The sequence below is a fragment of the Heterocephalus glaber genome, unplaced genomic scaffold (genome assembly GCF_053883595.1).
Source record: "Heterocephalus glaber isolate CG9 unplaced genomic scaffold, H.glaber_assembly_v1.0 deba00001497, whole genome shotgun sequence".
NCBI classification, from domain to species: domain Eukaryota; kingdom Metazoa; phylum Chordata; class Mammalia; order Rodentia; family Bathyergidae; genus Heterocephalus; species Heterocephalus glaber.
The window spans coordinates 67,107,991-67,126,871 of NW_028258320.1; the positions used below are offsets into that span (position 1 = coordinate 67,107,991).

At 41.5% G+C, this 18,881-nt stretch overlaps 1 protein-coding gene across 2 annotated transcripts in view; it reads right to left on the reverse strand.

Annotated features, from left to right (window-relative positions):
* Nucleotides 1–2,160: 2,160 nt before the first annotated feature.
* Slc18a2 (solute carrier family 18 member A2) overlaps nucleotides 2,161–18,881 on the reverse strand; it is a 31,512-nt gene continuing 14,791 nt past the window's right edge. The window contains exons 10-16 of one of the 2 annotated variants that reach the window (XM_004838848.3): nucleotides 18,288–18,383; nucleotides 11,125–11,203; nucleotides 10,891–10,942; nucleotides 10,238–10,301; nucleotides 8,474–8,593; nucleotides 8,203–8,336; nucleotides 2,161–4,377 (exon numbers count right to left, since the gene is read on the reverse strand). In XM_004838848.3, the coding sequence (XP_004838905.1) occupies nucleotides 4,273–4,377; nucleotides 8,203–8,336; nucleotides 8,474–8,593; nucleotides 10,238–10,301; nucleotides 10,891–10,942; nucleotides 11,125–11,203; nucleotides 18,288–18,383 (650 nt within the window). In that variant the 3' untranslated portion in view covers nucleotides 2,161–4,272. The remainder of the gene's footprint in view (nucleotides 4,378–8,202; nucleotides 8,337–8,473; nucleotides 8,594–10,237; nucleotides 10,302–10,890; nucleotides 10,943–11,124; nucleotides 11,204–18,287; nucleotides 18,384–18,881) is intronic. The other variant, XM_021253349.2, reaches the window with a different exon arrangement.

Here is an 18,881-nt window from a genome sequence, read left to right on the forward strand (position 1 = left end):
TTAACATCAATAGCCAACTCTCATTCCCATTATTTTATTAAGTGAAATATTAGGACAATAAATACCTTCCTGAAAGGTCAGGTTTATAACAAAAATATATGTGTACCCCTTGCTCACTGTTTATTTAAGCATGCTCACATTTTAACAGAACACTGGTATTGAAGGCTTCCTACACCAAACTCCCTGAAAGCTAAAATATTCTACAGCATATACTTGAAACAGTCCCCCCAGTGTATAACCATGTTTCATCTAGTAAAAAATACCTTGCCATTGTTAATCTGGGAGGTAGTTTCTGTAACTGGCAGGTGCTTATGGATTAAATCATGATACCCAAATGTGCTTCTGAAACTAAGGCATTTGAAAGAGCTGTAGAAATAATGCAAAACTTTGGTTTCATAAGACTCTATTCATGTTTTAAGATATTTAACTGTAGATCTACAATTATGGAAAGCTCAGTAATGCTGCTATTTGTAAAATAATACTTTTAATGTAGCACAGTATTTTTCTATCTGCTAGCAGAAGCAGTAAATGTGTCATGGCTGTACAAGGAGGCGACACTTCCAACAGCCTAGAGTATAGTGAAGTGCAGGCTTCAATGGGAAAAGCTGTATTGTATTACATTATTGATGTAATCTTGCTGCCATGCTATGTTATCAATAGCTTAAAAGTAATAAAGATTACTACACAAAACAATTATCTTCATTTGATGACATCTAAGCAAAAAGGCAGTCGCCTACATCTCTGGAATTATTGTCTGGTCTGATTCGGTCATACAAACAAGCTAACAAAGTCCACTTCTAAACAAAACTGCAAAAGTATTAATTTTTTACAGTTGTTTATAAAATATATGTATGGATGTGCTTTTACTGGTTTTTTAGATAAATTACTGGGTTAGAGAAAATGAGCAATACTTTAAGCATTTTCCCATCATTAATATGTTACATTTCTTAATATCAAGCTTCATATTCTTAAATATCATAACTAGTTGAAATATTATGGATATTTTGTGATTCAAAGAAAGAACACAACCTAAAGGGTGTAATGTCACGTTCTAAACTAATACATGAATTTTTTAAAGACAATTGGAAAATATTTCACTCTTGCTAATAGTAACATAAAGAATAAAATTTTAAGTTCCCTAAAAGTAAATTTTAAAATATTTTGTCCTAATTTTTATATTGAGATAACAGTTTTTCTTACCAAAAAGAAGAGTGGAGATTCCTCTCATGCTTTCTGAATCCCAGATACCCTTTAACATCTAATTAGAATTGTGTAGACCCTTAGCCCTGGCAGCTGTATGCACGCACACCACTCAAAATGCCCCTAGTTTTAAGGGTCTTTCAGAGCTGCCAGGCCCTGGCTGGACATTTTAATTATCTTCATCAGATAGTTATTTGTTCACAGCAATCAGAATAGTGAATTAAGAGATTCAAGGATAACTTTTTCCACGTTGACATGTTACAAAGAGTGATTAAAATATACTGTGAATATTTCAATTAAAATTTTTCAATAAAACACATTGCCATTAATGCCCCTCAAAATACTCCGCCTAACTTTGAACACACTTATCCCATCCTTCTTGCCACTTTCTGAAGTAGTTCTGGAAGTCCTTGTTTCTGAGTGTATTTATGGAGTGTGGTAAGAAATATGTTCAATGTTGCTGCTGAGTGTCATCCAGAAGAAAGGCTCATAAATACACTATGATGTGTCCTCATCCACTGTGTGACTTCTGACTCAGCCCCAAAGTCAAAATGACCATGACAGGTGAATGTTTTGAAATGATTCAGGACATTGAAGCAGCCACAGCAGCACAACCAAATAGACTCATGGAAAAGGACTTCAAGAACTGCTTATGACAGTGGCAAGAATGATGGGATGTATTCAAAACAAGGGAGAATATTCTGAAGGGATTATGGTGATGTCTTTTACTGTAATCGTTTTTTATTTAAACACTGTATCTGTCACAGCCCATACATAGTTCAGTTTTAATCAAAATGTAGAAAGCCAAAAAGTATGGTTCACACTGGCCCACAGTGACCTTTACCTGATGCCTGCCAGCACAGAATAGTTTTTAATTTTTTTTAATATCCAGGCAAAATGATACCTTATGCACTTCACTCCAACAACAGTTGGTTTATGAAAGAATACAGACAGGCACAGTACAGTGTTCAGAAGGTTTATTAAGTAAATTAGCTAAAGCATGACTAGCACAGATACACTTAGCATTCAAAAGAAAGGTGATATTCATGGCTACCTCGTTAAAATTTTTGTGTGTGTATTACCTGGTGAAAACAAAACCATTTCTATTCAAAAAATAAATGTTCAGAGAGCTGTTTTTTGTTTTGATACATAATTATAAAATTTTCAGTCCTGCTAATGCAGAATGTTAGCATATAAAAGACCTTACCATTTTTTCCCCCTCAGATACAACATAACTTTTGCTCTCCAAACAGTTCTGAAAAATTCATCTATCAGTAATCCTAGGGATCAGTCAGCAGGCATGCCTTTGCCAGTCATTCTTACAGAACCTGAAGCCTTAAAGGCAAAAATAAAAAGAGAAATAAATTATACAGTATTGGGGGCAGGCAGAACCACAAACCATCTCCAATTTATAGCACATTATTTTTTAAGACCATCCTGTAGACAGAAGTAAAAAAAAAATCCTGCTTTTTTATTTTAGCCATGTAAGAGTTTTTTAGAGTCATCTTTCATACTTGTAATTGTCCCATGTTACTAAGCAAGTAGGAAGCTTGTTTGCTTCAAACACACTGCACTTGGAAATCACAGAAAAACTTCATAAAGCAAAAGTCAATAAAGCAAAATTAGTCACTTTCCATAATAGTAATAAGATTAAAGAGTATTCTAAAGTTCTTTGCTCCTTGATGTTCAAGTTAATACAAACACAATTTTAGCTTAACAAAACTGACATTAGGTGATTTTTGTTTATGAATATGGAACTGCAGAATTAAATATTATGTCAGACATATTCCACACTATTCACATTCCAATCTTATCTCATACGAAACAATGTAAACTGACTATGTTCACTAACAGTATTTGCTGGTACACTGAAGACATCAATGTTGTCATGCCTGGAAAAACTACACTACCCAAGTAGCACACAAGATGACACAATAACATGTTTAGATGTTTGGTTTTTCTCTTCTGCCTGGGAAAAGAGGTATGTCCTGATCACCTTTTTATCTGTTTTGCTAATATGATTAAAGACTATTTCATTCCTTCATCCTTCTTTAAAATTTGTTTTCACATTTATGTGAAAGACTTTCAGGAGTTTAGAAAATAATAGTTTCAGACAACCCAAAATTCTAGATCTCTAGAAAAAACACTTGGATGACCTGCAGACAAGTCAGGTTATACTCTGATTTCTTCAAGTTACGGTAGCTATTATATTTGTAAACTTTTTTCCTAAAACTTGAACTACGTGTAGGTAACCTTTACCACCCTTAACCTTGACAGTGTAAGATATATATACTATTTTCATCCAGTAAGATGATCGGATGTGCATCCTAGAGGGAAAGCTTTTCATATCTATACATTTGGTACTTTACTCTGCTTTTGCAACATTTACTGTTTTCCTCCTGTTGCTGCCAAACATATGACCTGTAAACATGTAATTTACCACTATCCCTTTCCAGGTAGGTGATTACATAGAAAACTGATGCCAGTGAATATCTGTGGACAAATCCAAAAGATGACTGACTTGTGTTTTTGTCCTCTGCACTTGAGATAACTTGCTTTTAACTCATAAATATATTGATAGTAAGTACAAGTTAAATGACATGCAGTGTCGCTACATAACGTGCTGTCTTATGTGATTCTGTTTTTCAGATTTCTTTCTAGTTTCTTGTTGGAAGAGACAGATAATGTGTGCTTTATCACTCATTACCAGTATTCAGAAAAAAATATATTTTTGTCCAAGTGTTTGTGAATGTAAGTTAAAAAATTATATTTGATTTGGATTCAAATATTTATAGATTTACAATATACCTATTTCTTCAAAATATATTGTATGATATTTAATAAAATCAAACACATAAAATAAAGTTTTCAACACTATACAAACCCCTAGAAAAGCTTCTTTTTCTTTATAAGGCTGTTGGCAGTCAATCATAACCATGGAAAAGAAATAATAACCTTTGGTTGTTGCACTCTTTTGCCAGGGATGGATGGTATGACTAAGACAGCTCCGAATGAGTCATTTCACTGGAAACACTTTTACACAATTAAACACTTTGATGATTTTTGAGGGTCTCAGTCACTTTCAGATTCTTCATCATCTCCTATTGGATATGACTGGGTATTATTCTGAGTGTACATTTTTGTTTTCATGGGACAGTTGTGATCCATTAGAATAGCCTGTAAGAGAGCAAATTGCAAGTACATTAACTTGTAACGATAAGACAGTTTTAGCCTATTGTCTTGAAGGATTACTACTTTGAAAAGTCTGTGTCATTATCTGCCATTAACTAGCTATTGAAGCCATTGCCAAGTGCCTGACCTAGAAGACCTGGAGTTGTCTGCTAAATGAAAATTCCAGGCAACAAGAAGATAGCAGAATTGCCCTCTGCAGTATTTTCATTGTACCTGTTGCGGGGGCAAGAGTCAGTTACTCTGGAGCAAGAGGTATGTTAGATTTAAAGATAGTTATACTTACAATTTTGGAAATAGGGTGGGGGAGAGGATCCTAGAGGTCATCGGTCCAACTTCTGTTTACAGATTTTATTGCTGCCGCACTTCATGAGGACGTGTGAGGAGAGCCCTCACTTGTCTATTTACAGCCTGCCCTTAAGAGTATTTTAAGACCATATCACGATGCCCCTTAGATATTTCCCTGAGGAAATATCCTGGGCCTTTGTCTTTTCTTAAATGTGTTATCTAGACTTCCCAGATACTGGCTGTCATACTCTAGTTCAAAGGTATGACGTGTGATTTAAAAGTTTGTAAAAAGTTTATTATAGAGAACATTGCCATTAGTCCCGCTCACTTTGAACACACTTATCTCATCATTCTTGCTACTTTCTGAAGCAGTTCTGGAAGTCCTCTTCACATATTGAGATGCACTGTTGTACCTCCCTTGGTGTTCTGAACTGATTCAAAACATGTACCTTTCATGGTCATTTTGACTTTAAGGAAAAGCCAGAAGCCACACAGTGCCAGAGCCAGTGAATAAAGTGTGAGAACACAAGTGTGAGAACACACTTTATGAGCCTGCCTTTCTGTTGGGTAGCACTCAGGAGCAGCATTCACTGAATTTTTTTCTCATACCTTGTAAGGACATGAAAGACAACATACAGAATTGCTTCAGAAAGAGGCAAGAATGATGGGATAAGTGTGTTTGCTGTGAGGAAAGGTATTCTGAGGGAGATTAATGACAATGTCTTTTACTGTGATAAATTTTTAAATTTAAACATTCACAGTATTTCTCAGTCACCCCTTGTATGCTCTTTTATAAATACACTGAGAAACACAAAAGTCTGATGCCTTCTTTTGTTACTGAAAATTAGAAAAGAAATCCAGCATCTAGTCTGATACCTCTGACATTTATCTTGCCGGGAATATGCAAAGCGTTTTAGATAAAATGCCTCAACTTCACAAAAACCCTGGGTGGTAAACTGAGAAAACACAAAGGGACACATGTCTACAAATGGACTGCAATGTGTAAAAGGTGTCTGGTCTTATCAGCCTCCAGCCACAGTACCCTGGCTGGAAGATCTTGCAAAATCACCAGCAGAGCCATCCAGGAAAAGGAAGCTGTGATCTTCAGGCTACCTTCTTTCCTGCTCTGGGAAGTCGCGCCCTACCTGTAAAGATAATTCTTCAAGCTAGAAAAGCAGCAGCCCTGCTAAAAGTCAGCTATTCGCTGGGTATTTTGAGGGCTAATGGCTGCAATGTAATTGCCTTATCACAGGAACAGTTGTCCTCAAATGGCAGGGTTGGTATTTCTTATACTTGCAAAGGGACTTGAATAAAAAGGGAGTTTTTCTGTCTGTATTGATAACCTGATTATAAAAAAAAAAAAATCCACCAAACCAAATAGGAGAAACACTCAAGTGCTCACAAACTAATTCATGATTCCTTGACTTGTGATCCATGAAAACAGCCTCATGTCTTTCCATATCAAACAGCTGAAGTGCAGACACCTCGCTACCAGGATGCTCCTAATGAAAGAATTCTTTGCTCAGGGTTGCACGCCTTCTTCTGGCTCTCACATCCCCGCACTTGGCCACTGTTAATCCCAAACACCAGTGCTTTCCTACACTGAGTTTCTCAAGTGCGCACTGATCAATTCTCCATGGCACACGCTGTCCTGCCTGCCTGCCTCCTTATCAGGTGCCACTGGATTCCACTGGCTTTCTTCCTACTCTGCTTGCACAATGAGCAGGCAGCAGCGGCTGCCTGCCACCCTCAAATGTTACCATTATGCCAAATAAATGGCATCCTTCAATTATGAACAGCAATTATGGGCAACAAGATGCACATTTTCTCAAGATTTTAATGATTTATCTTTCTAGGCACCTATTAAGGATTGTGACATTTTACAGTGGAAGTGGCTTTCTGGCTTTCTGTCATTCTGCCTCTGCCTTTCAGGATTGTCTCTTCTACTTCCTTCAGCATTTTTTTTAAATGAACTAAAGTACTGGTTTCAGTGGAGAAGGAGGGGTACTGAGCCTGCCTTTGACCATCACTTTGTGCAACACAGTGGTATCTGGCTGGGCAAGTAGCTCCCCGGCTCGTCCTCTGATCTCATTCCTTTCTTGCACTACCTCAGATAGGCCATCATGCTGCCTGCCACCCACAGACAGATAACCCTCCACCCCTGACATCTGCTGCCCTGGTGAGCAGTGCTGGGCCAGCAGTTCTGGGGTCTGGACAGCAAAAGGAAGCTCTCATGTTGCAGAGGGAAGATGGGGAAACTCAGGTGCTGCTGGGCAGACAGAGTGAGTCAGAGCATGGTTAAAGCAGGAAGAATAAATGGGTGATTCTGGAGAGGGCCACACATTTACTAAGCCAGACATAGGCCAAACACTCCGCTGGGACTCTACCATTTAATCCACACTGCACCTCTGTGAGGAGGAAGCAGACTCACCCAGCCCTGTGTAGGGAGGGAGTTGAGAAAGCAGCTGCTGCCAGGACTGTACTGGCCCTTCGCTCTCCATCCCCCAGAGTCCTGAACAGCCCCTGGGAGAAGCACTTGCAGGTGATTATGTGTATATATAATCTATCTTTAAAACCACTTTTGGAGAAAAGCATCCTTTGCCGGACTGTTCAGGAAATGCCAAAGCATTAAAACCCCTTCAGTTCAGCTGTCAGATAGGACTTCTGATGTCCTTCCAAGAGACCCAGGAGCAAGCCTTACATCTCCTCATGAACACAAGCACCATTCCCCAGGCTCATCTCATTCATCCTTAATCTATGACCCTCTTCTGTCAGCTGGACGAGTGTATGTCAGCATTTGGTACTTAAAAAATCAGCAACACCACTCTAGCAAGTATGAACAATAAACGGAAACACTGCAATTCCTTTTGCTGGTCAGGTAAAGGCCTAAGAAATGGTAAAATGATTCATACATGTCAAAATTCAGATTCAGAATCAACAGGTTTGAACCTATTCAAAAGAGGAATACTTTATTCTCTCTATCTATGTGATTCTCGTTATGCAGTTATGAATTCAACGGTTTACATCCCCACACGTGAGCCCCAGGGTACATGTATGACGGTTTTCCATAAAAATTTAAAACAAGCTCTAGACTCTTACATGCACTGAGGAACAAGACATCAACCATTACTAACTGTTGTAAGGGTGAGAAGAAAAGCAAACAGGACTACAAATGACTAATGTTGAGAGGCAGAGAAATGATGCTCAAAGTTTTCAATAACCATAGAAAATTAAATTGAGCTATCCTAGGTTCATACTTAATTGACAAAGAAGAGCTATACTGATGCTAATCTGTGAACAAAAATAATTGCATCCTTCAAGTTTAAAACCAATGCTTGAAAGACAGTAAAAACAAGTAACTGCCCTATGTGGTACAAATTAAACACAAACTCTCACCATTTATATCTGGGGGTTTCTGCCCAAAAGGAGAAGAATATATTCTAATATTGAGCCAAAAGAAAATTACCCATATGACCCTACTAAAATAATCAAGAAACGCTTTGTTGCATCCTAAATCTTTCTCACCATTTTTTCTTCCTTGGCGGGTGGACTTCGAAGAAAAAGACAAAGTGGAGCAAAAAGAATATCAATGATCCCGATAATTGTCATGAGCCATGGAAAGCCAATTGCCTTTGCAATAGCACCTCCAGCTGAAGGACCTTTTGGGAAACACAGAATTAGACAAAGCTCTTTCCAAATGTCTTGTCAACAGAAAACACAAGGTGCAATATTTTTTTAGGATGTATCGTCTGTCCTGCATTGAGGTAAAAGGTTGCTTTGAAACCAACATTCTTACCTATAGCATACCCCATACAAAATGCCACATCTGCAATGGCATACACACTCCCATAGACAGACACGTGCCGAAGGTCCACCAGGTAGCCCATGATAGGCATCATCGATGAATCCACCATCCCTGTAGGCAGTCAGGAACACAGCACATAGGAAACTGATGTAAACCAAGAATGGGCTGCTTGTCAGGGAATGTCCTAAACTCACTGCCCTGTCAGCTCTTCCCCTTTGTCATCACCACCTGCCAGACTCCTGGCAGACCCGTGACAGCAAACCTTTCACTGAGGAAAGTTGGTGGAAGGTCTCTGGAGATTGGGAGTAGAACCTGAGACCATGTGCTGAATCCTTGCTAGGGCACCATTTGCTGCTCTCTGCTTTGCCTCACCTTGTCCTCCATTGTTGAGTGGCCTTAGGTTTAGGTGAGGGTGCCCAGTCCTCTAGCAACTCATCTTGCAGTTCTTCAGATGCAGCAGGGTTGCAGGCTACTGGCTGTGTGGGTCCCCGGGATGCTACCTGCTGGTGCTCTACTGATTCTCCATTTTCTCACCCACTTGTCCCTTGCTATGGGGCACCTCACACACCTCATCCAGCCCCTTCTACACTGGCCTCACAATTAGATCATGAGAGTTACCAATGTGGAAAATGCTAGGGAGGATCAGAGAACCAGAACACAAAAGAGTCTCAGACATGATCTGGCCCTACTCAGGAAAATAAACCTAAAGCTGTTGGCTCGTTTAATTGGCTAAAACCAACAACAACAGAGACCATTATTAGAATCTCTTTAACAGCAGGGGGCGGGTAGCATAAAAAGTAAGTATGCATGTTCAGAGTTCTGGGTTCAAATCCCTGGCTGGGTGAACATGCTCATGCCTAACCTCTCCAAACACTGCTTCCCCTCTGTAAAGAATGCTGAGTACTGGCTGTTTGGCCAGACCTGCAAACACAACCAGTGCAAGACTTAAATGTTAGTTCCCTCCCCTCTTAGGTAGCAAAGACAGGTAGATGAGGAAGATTTCTTTCTCTCAAATAGTATTTGCTGAACACAGTGCTGGGGACAAAGGAGTAAACAAAACATGGGAGTTGAATGATAACCATAGACTTGAAGAATGAATCACTGCCGGGACTGATACTGAGGTGTGCGGCCTGGGCACACCAGGAAATCCTAACCCCATCTGGGAGTCAGAAGAGGCTCTGTTTGTACTCTCTGCAGTACCACTCCAAGATTAAATTCCTGCCTTTTTGGTGTGGCAGATTTGGCATTTACTTTTACCATGATCAGTCAGTATTTTGTAAACGAGAAACAAAACTATACTATTCATCCAAATAATAACAAGATTTTTCCTAACATTGAGACCCATCTCCTTTCCCTGTGAAAATTCCTGCAGCACAGTGGTCAGCACTATATTGGTCTGATTTTTCTTTACCACACCCTATAAAAAAATAGGTGATATCTTTGTTCACTGAGCTGGGCCTCAGAAAATGGGCTTCACACGAGGAAGTACTATTTGCCCAAGCTTGCCAGCACCACTTCATTTAGCTTCTCTAAACACCAGGGTTTTTTAAATACTTGTTTTCAGGAAATAAATGAAGAGTATGTAGAAGCAAGTATTTTTATATGCATGATCTATAGGCTGTCACTGATCTACACAGCTGGCTTCTAGAAATCTGGGACAAGTAACTAGAGTCTATTTACTCTAACAGAGGAAAAGAAAATCTCCCCTAGAGGGAAAGCAGTTTCACAGTTAGGCACAAGGTTCAGGGGACTCACCAATTGCAAAACCAACTCCAAAGTTGGGTGCGATGAGACCATAAATGTTCTTTGCAAAAGGAATCTGTAAAAGGATATAGATGTTACACTAAAACAAGATATCCAACTCTAAATAATCTTGAAAAAGTCTTTAAAATCTGAAGGCTTTGAGGAGGGGGGTGATCTTAGTACACTTGTTCCCTTCTGAGGGAAACAGGAGCCGGAGGAAGGATGGGGTTTGCAATCCTAGTTTTTTAAAGACCAAGCTCAAAACAGATAACTACTATGAAACCTGCCATCTATGAAAAATCAGCCCAGACCACCCTCAATTTATGGACAAGAATCCTCACGTGGGGCAGGTATTGGCCACTGGTTGAAGATGTTTAAATGTGAAGAACATCTTGCTACTATCTTGGGCTAGTTGCCCCAAAAGTAAATTATGTAATAAAACATCTTAAATAGTTTCTGACATAGAATACAACTACATCCACTGGAGAAGCTTGTCCAAAGGTGTTTAAGAGTGATAAAAAGCACTAAGATAAAATGAAAGACATAATAAAATTAAATATCAACGAACTCACACTGTTGTAAAATGTTGCTTGGTAAGTCTTTACCCAAAACAAGTTTTAGTCCCACATTGTTCCTACTTGTCAAATACCATCATTTTTACTTACACATAAAATGCTGACTCCAACAATTATCATTCCTAGAAGAGCACAAAGCCACCTATCAAAAGAAAAAGCACATCAGTAAATGAACACTTAGGGGTTTTTTTTTCTCTGTCCAAATTTTCAATGGAAATCAAAACAATTACTTGTAGCAGCTAAGGAAGAAATACTTCAAATATTTTAAAAGAAGTACATTATTATCAGCATAACAGAAAGAATGCTGTTTTCATTTAATCTTACCTCCCCATTTTGTGTGCAAGTATCCCAAAAATATTGGTTCCAATGAGATAAGAGATGCTTGCCGGCAAGAAAGCAATGCCTGTAAATTTATGAAAAGGACACCTTATCAGTACTGATAACAGTCACATGTTAGAAAAACTAATAATCATAGACACCACTGCGTTGATTACAGCAGATGAAATGAAGCCCTGGGGCCAGCTAATATCCGGCGGCTGACAGCTCCAGTCTGGACCCCACACCTTTTGTCCATCCCACAAAGCTGCCGAGCAGCTCTAGAAATGAAAACTATTTCTCTCTCAGTGGCTTCATCTCACTCCCAGCTCTGTCCGTGGCAGGCTTTACACATGAACCAATGTGTGGTCCCCTTCCCACAGCTCCTAACTGGGAGCCCAGCAACCAGCACACCTAAGTGTACCAGGCATATCCGTGTCCTCCTCCCCTGTATGTCCCTGTGACCGGAGTAAGACAGGGTCACTGAGAGAATTAGGGGAAATTAAGATAAGCAAAAAGAAAGCAGTTGAAAGCATCCAAAGCCTACCACTCAGATAATCATTGCTGTTATTTTCCCTTGTGAGTTTATACATATGTGTGTGGACAGACATGCTTTTGTGCAAATGGGATTACTGTATGGGATACTTACTTCTCTACATCTGCTTTTTTTCAGTTAACTCTTATAAACATCTTTCCATGTCAAAAAAACAAAAAAGTCTCCACGGCGATTTTTTTTGTGGAAAAGTCATATGTAGCTCAGTTTCATGTCCAAGGTTTGATGGTCTCCCAGGGAGGGAGCTTGCATCCCCTGGGTTCTGATAAGCAGGGAGCCATTTCCTGCTGGCTGGGGCAGCGGCTCCCTTGAACAGTTCCCACACTGAATAGAAAGGCCTGGCTGAATCAGACTAGGCTTGGCTACCAGGAATTTGTCCACCTCAGCTCCACTGTCTTTTATTAGGACAATGGGACAATCTCTTTAGGAGAAACTTTTTCAAACTCTTAGTAATTTTAGTATTTTTTTTCTTGAAATCAGATACAACCAATTGGATTCAAAGATGCATGGTAGCTACTCGATGGTCAGCAAGTAACTGCTACACTCAAAATGCAGAGGACCTGGGGCCTTTTTGGTCCACAGCATACAAAGGGACAAATGTGATCTTGTCCCTTTAAGGATAAGCCATCAAATACAGAGAAAGGTCAAGCCTCCAGGAGGGCAGGGACTTCAAAATGATGGGTTCCATCGCAAAATCCAAAACCAAATCTTTCTAGATCTGGAAATTCTGGGAAATAATAAAGAGCAATCGCATTTCATGTTCTAGGGAATCATTTCCATCACACTTAACAATACGTAGTAGCCAGATAATTACTCAGTCTAATCTGATTCAGCAAACATTTACTGACAGCCATGTGCCCAGCACAGCACTGACGTGCAGCAGAGACAATGACAACGTGACTCTTGTCACCATGGAAAGTGCCTTTTTTAAAGAAAAAAATCAGACACTATTTGAACCAAGACATGGCCTCCTTAAGAATGTAACAAAAGTCCAGGCACCGCACTCCAGGAACCCTGAGCCTACAGCTGGCAAGCTTCCCTGAGAACACAGTATTTAAACCTGAAGGGTGAGTAGCAGACCTCCTGACTCTAGAGACAGAGCTGGTCCGGATAGTAGAAATCAGGTGGACCATGTCTCACAATGAGAGACTCGAGGGGGCAGGGACTCATAAATGAATGAAGAAAGCAAATCATACGGAAGATAACCATGCTGGTGCACGATGAAGAACTACTGACATTCAGCCTTAGAGTCAGGGAGACAAAATGAAAACTGGAGTGGAGTGGGGTCTGTGGTGACTTCAAAGGCCCAAATCTCATCTGAGAAGGCAGCTGCCACTCTCTCTAGCCAACTACTGCCCAGGGGACTGCAGTTCCAGTATTAGAAGATCTGGTTTTTCTACATAAGCTGGAACTCTGGGTTCTTGTATGAAATCTCTTGATTTTTAAATGTTGGCAATTCACTCTTTAAAAAGATAAACCCTATACCGGTCAACACAATTATCAGCCAACCAAAAAAAAAAAAAAACCTTCATAACGGCTGAGAATGTAGCTCCGTTGTAGAGGGTTATAGAGCTGCTGCTTAACATGCATAAGGCCCTGGCTTAAATCCTAGTGCTGAGAAAGAAAAATAAATAAACTGCTTTGGAGCTGAACTTGGCCCACAGACAGCCTGGTGGCTTAAGCTCTGGCTAAAGGAAGCAGCTCACAGAGAGCCCCTTGGAACTCCAGGCCTCCTGCTGAGTCCTAACTCCAGGGTTGAGCCCAGGCAGTGGCTCCAAAGCCGAAGCTTCAAGCAAAGACACAGTCAAGCTCCAGTGGAAGCCACACTCTTCTACTCTGAGTGGGGTGGCGAGCTCACACACGGAACCCAGAAGCAGGCTGACCTTGCTGTCCACGGACTGCAGGGCTCTATGGGCTCCAGCTCCATCTCATGATTCTTCAGCAAAAAGCACTGGATTAGCAGATTTGAAAAACTTGCTACCTGCGGCCTGAGGGGATCACTTTCATCCATAAAGCCCAAGAAATTGCCTTGGCTCCCACTGTGCACACCTCACAGGGTACTTTCGAGGATCAAACAGTAAAACGCATCGTAAGGCCCTTAGCAAACAGCACTTCCAGTTCAGTCTCAGAGCTGTCACGATAGGCAAGCCTACCTCCTCATTCTCACCCTGGTCTGCTGACCTTGCCCAAACTGCAGTGGGCTTCCAGTGTGCAGGGACTCCCTCACCTGCCCCCACAGCCCCTCTTCATGCATGGACTCCCAGAGTACAGCTGGCCATCCGGAGAAAAGATCGTGTTTGAAGACACTCACTTCATGGAGCTGCAGGTGCCCAGAGAGGCCACCATCCCTTGATAAGCACAGGATGCTCACCCAGTGACATCAGGCAGCCTGCTCTGCTATCTTACATGTGGCTCAGACTCCTGACTGACCTTAAAGACTTTATAAAGGAAGCCTCAGGCTCTGTCTGCAGAGGATGAGCAGCTTAAGTACCCTGTACATGACCAGGACATATTCAATTAGGATCGTAAGTCGGTTAAGTGGAGACACCAGAGACATTAGAAAAGCTTTGCAGCCAGGAGGGTGCAGGGAGCAAATGCAGGGCACCTGGCTGACCTGTGTGCTCCACCTGGACTGACAGGCACCTCTGAGAGCACCTGAGGCCAGGTTACTGAGGACCGGGAGGAAGGAGACACTGGGAAACACTTCCTCAAGGGGCAGCTGCCGGAACTGGCAGCAAGACCAGGAAATGTCCTACTCCTTTGCAAAACTGCTCCACACTAACCAAGTGATAGGAAAAAAGCACCCTTCCTGGAAAGCAGTGCGCTTTCTGCAGCAGCTCCCAAGGTTTCCTCTTCTATCCTGACTGCCAGGAAGTTCAGAGCTGCCTTTTCCACCCAAGAAATAGCCTTTCATTTAGTTCCAAGAGTCCTTCCTCCTTCTTACTGGAGGTTTGCTTTTTGTTTTGTGACATAATTCACACCCTGTAAAATTCACTCTTTCAGGGTACAGTTTGGTGGACTTTATTGTGTTCCAAGGTTGTGTGATCATCACCACTAACTGAATCCAGATTTTCATCACTCCACAAAGAAAAGTCATACCCACTAGCAAGGGGTCTTTCCCCATATGCACCCCATACCCCCAGGCCACTGGGGCTTTTTAAGGATTGTTTGAGGAAAGAATGCAAAATCAATGCAGAACTGGAAGGGAATGATTGATACTCAGGCTGGACCACATGCAGTGAGGTAGGCACAGCAGGGGAAAGTCTAAACAGGAGGCGCTTCTGACCAGGCACCCTGCAGAGGGCTAATGCCAGAAGGAAATGCAGGTCACCTGCAGAAAAGTTAGGGGCACTAAAAATGCCAGAGCAGGTCAGAACTGAGAAACTCCCTACAAAGATAGCCATACGTGCATTGCAGGAACTGTGAAAAGAAAATAAATCTCTAGAACAGATAATCGATAAATTCTTAAATAAAAAGGGGTATGTGTGGGGACCGGCATTCTGGATATTATGCAGTCTTCTAAAGGCACAGTGATTAATTACTGAGGTCCTGACAGAGGAAAGACATGGCAGGTCAGTAGGACAGAAGAGAGAATCCAGAAACAGGCCCACATGCTCATCCAGGGAATGACAGAGATGGGAATATCGGATGTTCTCAATAGGAAATGGCCCTGGGATGAAAGCTGGTCATATAGAAAAAACAAACAAAACTTACATCCCACACACCTTGGAACGAAATTAATGTCATAGAAGTCCAAAATTCTAATGTAAAAAAAAAATGTACTGTCTTAGTCACTTTCCTTGTCTCTGAGACACAGTATCCCATTCCTACAACTTAAAGGAAGAGAGATTTATTTTAGCTCACCATTCTAGGTCACAATGGGCTGGGTCCAAGGAGAAACAGGATGGAGGCAAGGGTGCTCAGCCAGGAGGCACAGAGTGAAGGGAGGAGCGAGGGAAGGAGATGACCCTTCCGGGTCACATCCCGTGAGCTACCGCTTCCAACCAGACTCCACCTGCTAACAGCACATCCAGCTCTGCATCTGTCAGTGGATCAGTCCACTAAATGAGGATCCCATGATCCAATCACCTTCCAAAAGCCCAACCTCTGAACACATAAGCCATCCAGGGAACATTCTAGATCTAAATGTATTGCAGGAAAACATATTTTTTAAAAAAACCATCTTGGGGGTTGGGGATTTAGCTCAGTGGTTCCGCCACCTGCCTCACAAGCACAAGGTCCCGAGTTTGATCCCCGGTACCAAAAAGAAAAGTAAAAAACAATCTTGGCATGGTAAAGACCTTTCTGAGCTAGATCTGAAAGGACAAAAGGGAAGACTGCTATGTCTGACTAATGGCATTTTACGTGTTCTTAGTATCAAACCATACCATATATAAAGTCAAAAGACATAGGAAAGAGCAGTATGTGTAAAACTTCTAGAACATAAAGGATCACGTTATATACACTGAACACTTACAATCAACAGGAGAACACTTACAATCAATAGATCATGTTATAAACATAAAGGACCATGTTATATACAAAAAAAACTTACAATCAATAGGAGAAATGCAGACAACTTGATAGAAAAATGGGCAAAGTATATCAATATGAAATTTACACTAAACAAAATATACACAGCTGATAAACTCTACAAACAGATGCTTAATTTCATTCAGTTATTAAATAAAATTAAAACAAGACCTCCTGAATGCATAACATTTCAGTCACTGGGAAAGACTGATAATAGCTGTATTAGTACACTAACAGCAGGTACTGACCGTCCCCTGCAGATCAAATCCCCAACTCCAGGAGGAATGCACAAGAAGGATATCCTCTGCAGGACAGTTTCTAATGGCAAACATTGGAACGAACCCAAACACCCAAAAGTAGGGATGGTTGAAAATTTATGGCAAAACCTTACAAGAGAACAACATATTAACTGTGAAAAATGAGTGATGTGCTCTGGTTAAACAAGGGAGACTGAATCTAGAGGTTTTACTCCCCCACACCAAACTCAACTGCAATGTGATAAAAGAGTAAATGGAAGTTCTAGACTCACATCCCACTCCCTCTCCACATGCCAGCACAGACTGACGGGGCCAGGAGAAGCACGCAGAGGGGACAGACGGGGGATGAACAGATCAAGGGCAGTAAGGGCAGACAGATAAGAAAATATAGAGGTCTGACATCCAGCTAAGTGGAGTAGAAGAAAATGAGGAAGGAGGGAGTTAAGTAATAATACCAAAAGTTTTCCTGGATCCAAAGAGATCCTCAAGTGAAAGGGCCGAGCCAGTGGACCAGAAAGACCACACTGCAGAGGAAGGCAGACCCCATTGCAAATCACCATGGCAGACACTCATAATTCAGAGAGGAAGAAGGTTGCCTGGGCTCCCAAGAAGGTCAGCAATGAGAACACCCCTGGGCTCCTCCCCTGCACCCCTGAATGCCAGAAGATGACAGAACAAGGTCTCCAAACTCTACAGGGAAATGATTTCCAACCAGGAATTATTCACGCAGTGTAGGGGATGTGCCTCAGTGATAGAGCACTCGCCTTGCCTGTGCAAAGCCCTGGATTCCATCTCCAGCACCACTAAAGAAAAAAGAAAAACAAAATGTATACAGGTAGCTAGATGTGGTGGTGCACACCTATAATCCCAGCTACTCAGGAAACGGAGGCAAGAGGATCAAACATGTGATCCTTGGCCAGCCTGGGCAACTTATGAAGACCCTAATTCAAAATTAAATTAAATTAAATTAAAAGAAAAGAAAAAAAATGGGCTGGAGAGGTAGCTCCATGATAGAGGACGCCTGGGTTTGATTCCCAACCCCCCCCACACACACACAAATGCAAACTAAGTCAAGCAAGTGGAAGGTGAGGGTAAAGTTATTTGGTAATATGCAAGATTTCAGAGAACTTCGTTGGACAGGCACCCTCCCCAAAGCTGCTGGAGGGCATGGTCACTCAGGTTCCTTTCATCTCTGCCCAAGTCCGGGGGCTGGACCCATTAGTGCTACACAGAAAACTAAGAAAATGAAAAGACAAGGCAATGACTAATTCATTTATTAATAAGCCTGTAAAAAGAAAGGAAATGAATCACAGTATCTTACAAAGCCCTGTTTGGAACAATATTTACAATCACAAGCACGTCAATGCTGAACATCAAGGTAACAAAAACAGAGACCCATGGTCCTACTTATCTGTGGGGGATGCGTTTCAAAATCCCCAGTGGATGCTTAAAAATGCAGACAGTTCCCAACCTACACAAACTTATGATAAAATGTGATTTGTAAAACAGGCACAGTAAGAGATTAACAATGAATAATGAGATAGAAAGTAATTTAACAATATATTGTAATAAAAGGCAAATTCTGTGTGTGTGTGTGCCTGTCTCTTTTTCTCATGGCAATTTTACCTTTTTGCTTGAAGCATCTAACACAAATGATACAAAGCATGGAGCCCAAACAGACCCCAAAGCTGCCCTAGGCACTCTCCCTGAGAGCCAAACAGAAGTACTCACTTTACCATCCTGGCACAGCCAGCTCAGGAGGGCTACCTTGACAGGACCCACCCTGGGGACAAAGCTCCTAGAGTGAGAAGAGCCGCTCTGCTCCTTACCCAGCTGCCACTTCCGGGAACACATGGTCTCCATCATCCAGATGGGCAGGGCTGGCTCCAGCATGGCGATTCCCATGTTCGCAAAGCAGATAGAGCCTTAAGGAGAGGAAGAGGTTAGTGTACTTCCACTGCCCATACCCAGGGTCCTCAGCCATCTCCGAACACGATCAGACTCCAGGTGCCCCAGCTCAAGTATCCGGAGCTTCTCTACCTCCATAAGGAAAAAATAAACACCAAGCCAAAGGGTTGGCAAGGGGTGTGTTTCTATCATTATTATAACTTTAAACAAGTGGAATTTCAAAGTCATATGGTGTGGGACTAGAAGGAGCCTTAGAGATCGTTTGGTCTAATGCAACTAAGTTATTAATGAAAAGAGGGGCTCCAATTTATTAACGAAGTAAGTTGCTTGAGGCACCCAGCATCGAGGCAATTTCCAGACAACACATGGTGCTGGAACAACCTGAAACCTTGGGGATTAGGGTTCACTGTGCCGTGAAAACGGACATCTCTGACGCCCTGAGATGCCAGGGAATCCAAGGAAAATCACAGTGCTCTTGGTCCAGGTGTGCTGTGGAGGGATCCTTTCTAAATCAG